General features: G+C 39.3%; 1 protein-coding gene across 2 annotated transcripts in view; it reads right to left on the bottom strand.

Moving 5' to 3' along the window:
* PRPF18 (pre-mRNA processing factor 18) overlaps nt 1-12,069 on the bottom strand; it is a 45,386-nt gene that overhangs the window by 8,757 nt on the left and 24,560 nt on the right. For both annotated transcript variants that reach the window (XM_005564654.5, XM_005564655.5), the window contains 4 exons: nt 11,399-11,467; nt 9,206-9,346; nt 9,006-9,077; nt 6,549-6,704 (listed from right to left, as the gene is read on the bottom strand). In XM_005564654.5, the coding sequence (XP_005564711.1) occupies nt 6,549-6,704; nt 9,006-9,077; nt 9,206-9,346; nt 11,399-11,467 (438 nt within the window). The remainder of the gene's footprint in view (nt 1-6,548; nt 6,705-9,005; nt 9,078-9,205; nt 9,347-11,398; nt 11,468-12,069) is intronic.

Genomic DNA, 12,069 nt, shown 5'->3' with positions numbered 1-12,069 from the left:
CTCCCAAGTAGCTGGGACTACAGGCGCCCACCACCATGCCCGGCTAATTTTTTTTTTTTTTTTTTTTTTTTTTTTTTTAGTAGAGATGGGGTTTCACCGTGTTAGCCAGGATGGTCTTGATCTCCTGACCTCGTGATCCACCCGCCTCAGCCTCCCGAAGTGCTGGGATTACAGGTGTGAGCCACCGTACTTGGCCTATGGGAACTCTTTTCACACAAATATATTGTTAAAATTGAATTCATCCAAACAACTCATTCTGGACTTTTAAGTTACTGATCTGGGTTCAGCCACTGGGAATGAGAGCAGATAAGGGCAACTGTATGTTGGTTCTAAGAAGCCCACTGTAAGTATTAAACATACAAAAACTTCAGTATCTGGAGGACTTACCAAAAAACTAAAGGAAACAGATAGCTTGGGACTAACTCAAACTGCCCGCATAGTTTACGGTAAGAAACAGACTCTGCTGCTCTTGTGTTTTACTTCTCTGTATTTTTGTTTTCTATACGAGAACAAGTTTCCAGTGCAGAGGTTCATTTCGCAGAAAGTTAACACAAAATTACAAACAACAACTCAAAAATTAAGTAAAAATGTACTCCAAATGATTAATTTGAGGGAAGATTTCATTTATGTGCATAACAGGCTTTCACAATAGAGACTGGTCTGGCTTTTCTTCCAATGATGTGGTTGAGAAATTTAAGATTTAATACCCTACAATAAAATGCCCCTTTACCATCAACTAAGCTGCCAGCTAGAAAGCAGCATGGCCCAGTTTAGATCAGCATTTCCCCAAATCTGTTTCCAAAACACACTAGTGTTCTGTAACATTAAAAGGTATTACTATGTAAAACATAAATACTAGCAGTATTTTTCTCTAAAAATGTACTCTTTTAATATGCCAGGAAGATTAAGGAGGTAGACAGCTGTCAACATGCAACAACTCGCCTTTGGGAAACAGCTTATCATAGCCCAGAATGCCAGGCTGTGGCATGAAGCCACTTGACCCACAAGTCTGTGGCATATATTAGAGCACTAAGGCATGGGAGTGTTCACCAACAGCTATGATAGTGTGTGCAACATACACATCAAGCTGTGATCACTTATTGCAGTAATGAATGTTTCTGTTGTACCAGTTTTGGTAATACGTGAACACACTACAAACTCACAAATGTTCCATGGACAAATAAATTTGGCAAATGCTAGTATAGATGAAATATGCCAAAACCTGAAATATGGATTGAAATAACTGACATAAAATATTGGAATGATGTCTTTACTAGGAACTGTATAAACGTAAGCTTACTGAAAACAACGTGCCAGGGAATAATATTATAGGATATTTACCTTTTGTAATAGCAAAAGCTTCACAGAAATTATTTAGAAGATTATTATTCCTTAATCTTCTAACCTCCAAAGGAATCTGTCACACAATGCACAGATCAATTCATCTACACATGTCGAGGAGGATGCCAGCAGGAGAACTGGTAATGTGATGATAGTAGTTTTGAGGATGTTACAAAGGAGTGGGCTGGACTTAGGACCAAACAAGACACAGTACAGCATCCTAGTGCTGACAATCCTGGGACGCTGTGGCTAGCCCGAGTTCTGAAAGCAAAGGAGGAGAGTGCCACTGGAACCTAGGGAGGGTAGCTGTACGGAGACAGTCACCCGAGAGAAGCGACAGCCTCAGGCAGAGGGATGCAGTCACCCTAGGGGCCCCTCCAGGGAGGAAGCTGGGAAAATCAATACCCTAAACTCATTCTTCTCCAACCAACAAAATGCCTTCTAGTCCCTCTCATCGTCTGCTCCAGTCAGAAGCCACAGGGCAAGAGTGCCTATCAGTGTCGCTAGTAAAAGTCACGTTTGCAGGGAACACAGTGAGGAAGGATAAGAGTGGCTCTGGTAGGGCAACGGCTCTCTGACTTGCATTTCACCTCATCTTTTTCTCCTGTCTAGCTTCCTGCCCTCATTTTTGACAAATAAAGAATGCCCAAGATGTGAACTTCTTCAAGAGCTATCTGGGAATGACTGAATTTTAAAGTCTCTAAATAATCAAGAGCTTCCTATAACCTATATAAAAGAAGCTTTACCCAAAGTCTGGGCCAGCGGTTACATCTCTATTTGGAAGAATGAACAAAGGCCTTAAAGCTACTACCACCAATTTCTATCTAACCCTAGACTTGAAGCAAGCTAATAAGCTATAGAACTTTCCTTTCATCTGCCTGGAGAGAACCCTCCCTGTGGTATATTTAATTTTTGTGAGAAATAGAGTACTTCAAATAACTTTCATTGTTTAAGTTCCATAAAGGTTTGCATAAAACCAAAAGATGAAATCTATGTTCCAGTGAAACAGCCCCTTGAATTATTTTCTATCATATTTCATAAAACATATTTTTCACCAGTATTTCTAAATAAAAAATTATCTCACACATTATAAGTTTCCATTTACATGATGTCCAAAAACAAGCAAAACTAACCAATAATGGTACATGTTAGAATAATGCTTACTTCTGATAGGAGGAGGAGGATTCAGGCTGGCAACAGGCATGAAGGAACCTGCTGGAAATGCTCTAACTCCAGATCTTGTTTTATAGCTTGACATAGATGACATGTTATCAAGAATTATTGGGCTATGCCATTAAGGTTAGTAGACTTCAAGCACTACAATGTTTGTTGAGGCATTTTATACCGCAATTTAAAAAGAAATAATTATTAAATGATTTTCCTAATTGCCTCCTCAGCAAATATCTTAAGGTAAAAAAGGTTTGGGGTTCATACATTTACTAGGCAGCAAACTGTGGTTGTCAGCCCATTTGCCTCTTTTCTACACAGTTTTACTGGAACACAGCCACCGGCTGCTTTTGTGCCTTAGCTGCATGGGTGAGTAGTTAGAGATGGCAAGAAGTACAAAGCCCAAGATATTTACTATCTGATCCTTTAAGAAAAATTTTGCCAACCCTTGACTTAAACTTCACATAATAAATTCTCTTTTTTCTAGGAGAATTCAAATTAATCTCATTCAGATACCAAAGTAACAAGAGGAAGATTCTTTAGACAGCTTAGTAAATTACTCAGTAAATTGCAACCAAGAATTTTACAAAACTCTAACATAGGGTGGCCACATTCTTCTGCTTGAGTTACACTATGGGTTTAAGACACAGATCACAAACTGGCATTCTGTTTAGACTTACACAAAGTTAATTTTTTTTTTAGCTGATGCCAACATTTAAAAATAGGAGAGTTTTTTTTTTTTTTTTCAAAAACCAACATTTTGCTTCTCATTAAAAAAATAAATGGAAGATCCAGCAACACTGGGATCATATTCCTACAAGGTAACAATGAGCTCAAGTGACTTCATCAACAGAGAGGCCAAGCATCACTGACACTCAGTATCGCTTCTGCATCATTCATTTCTCTTACAGCACAGTTGAGAAGAAAATGAAATGCGGCTTCTAGTTGCACCTACATAAGGAGTAGGAAAGTGGAAGACAGACAGAGGCAGAGATTTCTTTAACACTCAGCTCACTCTTTATCTTAGTGACTCTTAGGCACATGAGTTGAAACTTGAGATTTAAGCAATGGCCTCTAGGGAAAATGGCAGAAAAGAATGAGAGGAATCTGGCCCGAAGGGCCAAAAAGGGCAACAGTTTAAGCCTCCAGATATCAAGAGGTGGGTGTCTTCCTCTATCTCCCACCTTGGGACAATTCTGCCTATTAAAAAGCTTTTTACTATTTTTTGCAACTTCTTGTGAGTCTATAATTATTTCAAAATAAAAATGTTTTCTGAAAAAGCTTTGTCTTACACTGACTAAAAATCTGTCCAGTTTCATAAAACGAGTTTAATCCTCTTCCATCAGAAAGTTCTGCCATTTTCTATAGCAGGAAGTCCCCAATCCCTGGGCCTCAGGCCGGCACTAGTCCGTGGCCAGTCCGGAAATGGGCCACACAGCAGCAGGCGAGAGAATTAGCACCTGAGCTCTGCCTCCTGTCAGATCCATGTGGCATCAGATTCTCACAGGAGCGCAAACCCTACTTTGAACAGCACATGTGAGAGATCCAGGTTGCATGCTCCTTACTAACTAACGCCTGATGATCTGAGATGGAACAGTTTCATCCTGAAACCATCCCCCTGACCTCCTCGATCCGTGGAAAAATTGTCTTCCATGAAACCAGTCCCTGGTGCCAAAGATGTCAGGGACCGCCGATCTAGAACTCCTGCCCAGATTCTCACCAAGAGTCTCCTTTCCCAAGGACTAGAAAAAGAACAATTATTATCACCTCTCTTGCTGTATCATGAATTCATTCAATTAGCCAATACTTACTGAGCACCCACCATGAGTCAGATACTGTTCTAGATTCTAGGGGTACAACACTGAACTATGTTCTTGCCCTGGAGAACCTACACTAAGTTATTAGGTGGCCATATCATACTACCAATTTTATTACACTAAATTTAGTCCACTAAATTCTATTTTTTCTTTTTTGACAGGGTCTTGCTCTGCCACTGATGCTGAAGAGATGCAATCACAACTCACTGCAACCTTGAACTCCCAGGCTGAAGAGTTCCTCCTGCCTCAACCTCCCGAGTAGCAAGGACTACAGGCACACACAACCATGCCTGGCTAGTTTTTATTTTTTGTAGAAACGGGGTCTCACTATGTTGCCATGCTGGTCTTAAACTCCTGGCCTCAGGCAATCTTTCCACCACAGCCTCTCGAAGTGTTGGGATTACAGGTGTGAGCCACCATGCTCAGGCTCTAATTCTTTTTTATATCCACTGCCCAAATTATAAGCTTAAGCAAATGGGTATATGGATCCAATTTTCTTAATGCTAATCCTTCCTTACTAAACACTGTATTTTTAGACTCTTCCCTTCTCTCTAGTCTGTCAAGAACTTCTAGAATAGCAGTTTCTTTTCCACCTTAACATACACTCTATCCCTTCTAGTTTCTTGTTGTCTGCAAACCTGATAAACCCATCCAAGTCAGTCATTAAAAGGTTGAACAGGACAGCACTGAGGTCCCTAAGACCCCTGACATACATCTCTAGCATCTACCCTAAGAGACATGAGTCCATTATTTAATGCTCCGTGGCTTCCCTCTCTCAGTGAGCTATGAGTCCAACCTGATTTGCCCTATCCACAAGAATATCACTGGGTCTACATCAAACCCCTTGCTAAATTTCAGATACAGTATGCTCACCGATATTCTCTAATCACCTAGTGGGCAAAAGAAGAATTTTTTTTAATGGGAAGAGAACAGATAAAAAGGAAGAACAATGGAGTAAGGACAGGTCATTACATAGCTTCCAAAATAAACCAGAATTCTTGAATAAATGCTAGGTATACTTAAAAAAAAAATCACTCTTTGGGGAGGTGAAAATCACATCACTGTTTATAAGAAATGTTGTCTTTCAGGCAAATGATTTAATCATATGAACTTTTATACACTATACCTTTGGCCACAGTATAGATGAACACAATTAGCAAATTGAATCTTTGGAACCTGTTCGCTATTGTTAAAGCTAAGCAACTTTTTTTTTTTTTCAACTAAAAGCTTCTGCCTTTAATACACTCGCTGGTGGTTATTAAAAAATGGAAATGTTTTTGAATTTCCAGAAGTATATTTGAACTCTGTAAAGTATACAGTTCTCATGAGGGAGTCCGATTGAAATCATATTTTAAAAAGCTATTATATGTGACTAAGGCATAAAGATGACACAAATTAACATTCAGCACTTGGAAGTGAAATAAAAACAAAAAGATAATTCATGAATATGGTAATGACTGTTCTCTGGCACAAAATCTGAAAGCACTTTATGCATTTTAAGTGAACTTCAAATTTTAAGTAAACTTCCAGAGTATCATTGTCAAGTTTTAGAACTATCACCCAGCAAGTCATTTTACAGACACAATCTGGGATTTATGACAATTTGGCAAACACTACATTATAGTTGATTTTCTTCCCACTAAGGAGAAAAGTTTAGCCCAACAACAGTACCAACAAGTTTATGTGAAGCATGTACAACTTGAAGAAAATAAACCATCAGCACTTTAGACCTATTCACATGACTAGAGAAGTGTTGTTATATGCTACATGCATTAAAGTCAAGTCTTTACTCTCCATACATTTTGAACCCAGCAGATGTTAGATTTACCTTGAAAGCAACAAAGAAGGATTTATTGTGAAATACTCTAAGTTTGTTGCCCTTCAGTATATTCCCAAATTTCGCTGACGAGCTCAACTTTTACTTGCTAATACATGTCTTTTAAAAAAAAAAAAAAAAAAAGCAAACTGCGATAGTTTTATTTCAGCGCTAAGGTAATTAAAGCACAATACTTCACCCTGTCTTCCAACATATATGAAAGTTGAAAAGTTTTTACTTTATTCAGTGAAGGTGGCTTCAATGTCACTGCTGATCAAGAGGGGACTTCCATCCTATCATGCTGTGTTCTATCTGCTGTAATTCTCTGCCTGATTTCCAGACTTAGAGTTTTGGGAATTAGAGAATATTCACTTCCAGGGCAATTCCCAGCCCTCCACATTGCTTACCTGAATATATTTCCGCTGAGTTTCGTCATTTAAAACATGTGCAACATGCTTGGAAAAAATCTTTTCTCTGCCAGTTCTAGCATGGATACCAACCATAGTGACACCGATGGGCCAAGGCGCATTTCCAATGGCCATCTGAAGATAAGCATCATTTGCCTGAAAGGAAAGTGTAAGAAGAAATCAGAAAGGCAGAAATGTATTGGCTCAAATTCTTATTGAAAGTATTTCACAGCCCTTTATGATGTAATTTTCATCCACCTTTTGGGCACATCGAAAATATTACCATTACTGTTATTCAAACAAAACAGATTAAAATATAGGGTAACAGACTGCCCTGCCCAGGACCACCAATGTCCATGGAAAAACAGAAACCAAAGGTACGTTGTGAGTAAAAAAAAAAAAGGCAAACATTCCTTTGCAACCTTTGTGTGCTGGAAATTAATACATCTCAGATCTGGAATTACCAAGTAGGCACTTCGATGCACTGATGAAAATTCTAGTTTTGGTCTCCTTAGTCTTCTCCATAGGTGGTTATGTAGAAGACAGGGGCTAAGTAGTTTTTTTATCATCCAACCCTATACAATATCCACTCCCTACACAGCATCGTGGCTCCCCGAAGGCAGTGGGGGCTCGGTATGTGGGGACCACCACACCGGGTCTATAACATGTGTAAACAGAGAGGAAACGCTGGTCCTCCAGTCGAATAGCTGAAAGATGAGATCGCTCCACTTTGCCCCTCACCCAACCTCCCACCTGCAAGAACCTTTAAAGAAGAGCCCCCAAAAAATGAAGATAGAAACCAATGAAGACAAATGGCTCTTTTTCCTAACCAAGCTGGCTAGCTGTGAGGAAGAACGAGAAACACAGAAAGCAAATAAATTCTAAAAGACCTCCAGGTTTAAGAGAAGCTTATAAAGCCAGGCCTCAAGGAGATTTTAATTTTAAAAAATCAGACACCTATGAGATTGATAGGCAGAGTTAATATTTTTTTAAATCAGATACTACAGACAGGATAGCTGGAAGATCATTTTCTACCCTAAAGATAAATTTGAACTTGCTCTGCTCAAAGGATTTTATAAAGCTTAATTTTAAAAGGGCATATGTACATTTTTATCACTAATTTTCATGTGTATAAATTTTAACATTGGATCTTAACTGATAAAAATTTCAATATTTAGTTTCCCCCAAATTCCAAAGAAATTGTCTAAACAGGTTATTAAAGCTTCTTGGTTCTTTCTGTAGTTTATACGAAACAAGCTTGCACTTGCACTTAGTTCTGATATGTGATCACAAGAAAAGGCAGTAAGAAGAAAGGCATCCATTCTAGCAGGCAGTGATGTGCATTCTTCCTGCAGTGACAGTGACCTTATCCATCCACACCAATGCAACCATCCTAAGTAAGAATCATGCAACTGACAGAAACTAAGAAGAAATTTATAACTGTAAGGCAAAAATATTTCCTTTAAGAAAACTGGCTGGCTCTTAAAAAGAGTAAAATCACTGCAGGAACCTCATTAGACTAAGGCTCTAATCAAGTAAATCATGCGGTCACTCGGGAACACCAGAAGTCCCCTGTTACGTGAGTACACAGATACAGCACCGAATAAGCAATGTCATTCCGAGTTCCCTACCACTCTGGCACTGTCAGTGGGGTTGCTGCACTGAAATGCTCTACTCCTAGTGTCTTGGGAGGCACAGCCACAAGAAGCCTCCCTCAAACTCTGTCCTTTCCTCATCTCCACTACTGGTGCATTGGGCCCTTCTCTTCTTGTTCCCCTGTACCAACTGACAGTCCTCCTCTCACCCCTTTCTAAACTCTACCTCAGGGAGCCCTGGACACCAGCACCCTTCCCCTCACCACCACCTCCCAGAGCCCATTCAGGAGTATAGACATTGGGGCGAGGGAGGGGAGTCTTCCCCTGCACGGGTCTGCAGCACTGAAATGGGAGAGATGAGTCCTGGAAGCCTTGCTTGAACCATTTCCCCAGAGAAACAATTACAAAGAGTGGTTAAATTCCACTGTACCATCAGTACAACACTTCAGCTATATTACAGATTAAAGGGGCTTTTATAGCCATCCTGGGAAACTCATCTATACAACGTTGTTTTTATGGGAAAAACATAATCAGCCATTTACAAAACTTTGAAATTCAATCCCATTCATAAAATGAACGCTGCCTATATACAGTTCATGCTCCGAAGAACCTTTAGGCCTACTTTCAAAATGACTAAGAGCATACAGATGAGGTCTGTATTTCCTTAGTCAGGTTTGTTATTCAATACCTAACAGTAAAGCTGGCAAATACAACAGAAAATAAAACGCTTTTTACTACTAACTCATCTCATATTTATTCTTAAATCTACTATGTAAAATCCTCCTATCCCAAATGAGCATTATATTATGTACATAACCTAGATATACTCTTAACAATTTCAAAGAACAGCATGGGAATGTACCTTCACATATTCTCTCTGCAACATGAATTTAATAATATCCGTTATTGATTCTTTAATATCAGCAGGAAGATTCTGAAAAAAAAAAATAAGAAGAAATTTTAGAAGCTACTATGTATAGTGAAAAAACAGAATGCATTTATTCTCAATTTATACTGTATTTTTTAAGTCAGTTAAAAAAAGTATTTTCCAAGAAACCTCACCCTTTTCCGTAGCTTTCTGAAAAGTGGTCTGAGGTAGGACTCGGTCTGTTTCTGGGTCGCACTGTTCAGTTTACCCTGCACACTGCGTTTCACATAATCTTCTCTGGCATTCAATTCTTTAGCCCAAACGCCAAGAAGAAACTGTTGAAAGGATGGGTAAGTTTAGACTACAATGCCACCCAGTGGTTCAGTAAATTTAAATGCTCTCTAGCACACAAAGACAGAATACAATCATCCTTAAAGTAAATGTCTTGATTAAAATGCCACCAAACAATATAGAATTAATAAGCTAGTTCTGCTTATTCATCATGATAATGCTTTGAAGTAGTACCTTTGGCAAGTCACTAATTTCCCTAGTCTACATCTCTTCCCAGCTCAAGGTAATTTCCTTCTCTCAAAAAAGAACTATCAAGTTTCACAGTTAACTATTTGACAGGAAATAAACTTGTATTTGTATTTGTATTACATACATAAAATTCAACAAGTTACAAGTTACAAAAAAACTGGACTTTCTACATATGCTGTAGAGACCATGATTAAGTTTAAAAACCACTCAAGCACCTGACTAAAGGAGAGGAAGGAGAAAGAGAAACAGAAATACAGAAGCCAAGACCCAGCATTCCCACCTCCACCCCTAGAGAACTACCTCGTGGCCCTCGGGTTTAACTGTATAAAGGGCACCCTTTCTGGGAGTAGGAAACAGAGAAGCCTGACGAGGATGTTTTCCTCTAGGCACATCATCTATGCATATCCTATAAAAGAAGAGGCCATCATTCAAAGAGGAAATTCTAGTTCATACTAGTTCCTATGCCCTATCGAGTTCCATGCCGTATCCTCAATATATTCAGAATCTTGATGACTAATATGTTGTATCTAAACTGTACATACAAGAAAAAGCATTCATTGCATGTAAATCTCTTGGTCTGAACACAGTTTGTGAATAAACATTAAAATATCTGGGATTTGTTCACACTCTACCTAGACCACTAAAGAGAGAAATGTTGAGAAGAAAGTTGGAATCAGCAAGTCATAGCAAAAACAGGCAGTTATCTGTAGAAATGAAGAAATGCACACTCTCTGAAAGGTTACAAAAAAAAACTAAACAATTAGCTGGGCGTAGTGGTACATGCCCTACTACTCGGGAGGTTGATGAGCCCAGGATTTCAAGGTTACAGCGAGTTATGATGACACCACTGCACTCCAGTCTGGGCACCAGAGAAAGACCCTTTCGCAAGAAAAAAAAAAAAAAAAAAAGCTAGACCCCTCTTCTTCCTTAGGTTATCTAAAAAAAATAAGAAATTCAGCTGGACACTGTGGTTCACACCTGTAATCCCAGGACTTTGGGAGGCCAAGGCAGGGAGATCACTTGTGGTCAGGAGTTCAAGACCAGTCTGGCCAATAGGGTGAAACCCTGTCTCTACTGAAAAAAACATATATATATACATACAAAAATTAGTCAGGTGTGGTGGCATGCTACTCGGGAGGCTGAGGCAGGAGAATTGCTTGAATTCGGGGAGCAGTGGTTGCAGCAAGCCGAGATTGTGCCACTGCATTCCAGCCTGGGCAACAGAGCAAGATTCTGTCTCAAGAAAAAAATAAGAAACTCTACCAACTTCTTATTAATTCTGCTGTTGTGATTCTTTTCTATGTGTTTACATTAATGAGCCAGCTTTAAAAAACATGCCACAAGAAAAGTAGGCCAGGCACAGTGGCTCACACCTGTAATCCCAACACTTTGGGAGGCTGAGGTGGGTGGACCTCCTGAGGTCAGGAGTTCAAGACCAGCGTGGCCAACATGGTGAAACCCCATCTCTACTAAAAATACAAAAATTAGCCGAGCATGGTGGTGGGCGCCTGTAATCCCAGCTACTCAGGCGACTGAGGCAGGAGAATCACTTGAACCCAGGAGGTGGAGGTTGCAGTGAGCTGAGATTACTCTATTGCACTCCAGCTTGGGAGACAAGAGCGAGACTCTGTGTAAAAAAAAAAAAAAAAAAAAAGCCACAAGTAAATATGCATTTTCTCTCACTAACTGCTATATCTAGTGCATAGCGATATCATAAACATCATGTATGTGCGAGAAATGTGTATTGAGGTTTTCCCGTTCCAGCCTTTAACCCTTGGTAATCCAAAAATATAAGAATAGTTCGTAAGGATCCAAGGCATCCTCCTCCCCTGGCCTAAGACACGCACCTTGAGGAATTTGGTGATGATGTCCATGTCTTTATGATCATCGCCTTTCCCTAAGGACTCTCCCAGCGCCTGAAGAAAAACAAACAATACTTCTGTTCATTAATACAAAGCAACAACTACACATATATATTACCAACACCAGTCTAAACATGGCTGTTGGTCACACATGCTGTTCAATTTTTACTTAAAAACCTGATGGAATTTCTAGATAAGAAATCAAAACCAAAAAACATGGATTTGCCACTTAAACTTGGAGAGCATGTTATCTTTTATGAAAAGTCAAGAGGTGGTAATGAATGTGAGATTTCTTTTCGGGTGGGGGAACAAAAATGTTCTAAAATTAGATTGTGATGATGGTTGCACCACCATGTGAATATACTAAAAACCACTGATTTGTATATGTTGCATTGGTCAATTGTATGGTATGTCAATATCTCAATAAAGCTGTTTTTTAAAAATAAATAAATACACCAATGGGGGGAAAAGCACACAACTGGTTGCCCATACCAATTATTTTAGTAAAATTTAGGGACCATAGACAGGTATTGGAGGAAGGAGGGGATTAAAATGACATCTTCCTCAACTATGATCTCATTCAGAGGGACAGCTACACGTGCAAGAGCCAGGAATTAAAGGAAACATAAAAATAACAGTTTATGTTTCCCTAAGCA

This window comes from Macaca fascicularis, chromosome 9 (assembly GCF_037993035.2).
Source record: "Macaca fascicularis isolate 582-1 chromosome 9, T2T-MFA8v1.1".
Classification (NCBI taxonomy): domain Eukaryota; kingdom Metazoa; phylum Chordata; class Mammalia; order Primates; family Cercopithecidae; genus Macaca; species Macaca fascicularis.
The sequence above is the reverse complement of the archived record's forward strand: the minus strand, read 5'-3'. Positions and strand labels throughout refer to the sequence as shown.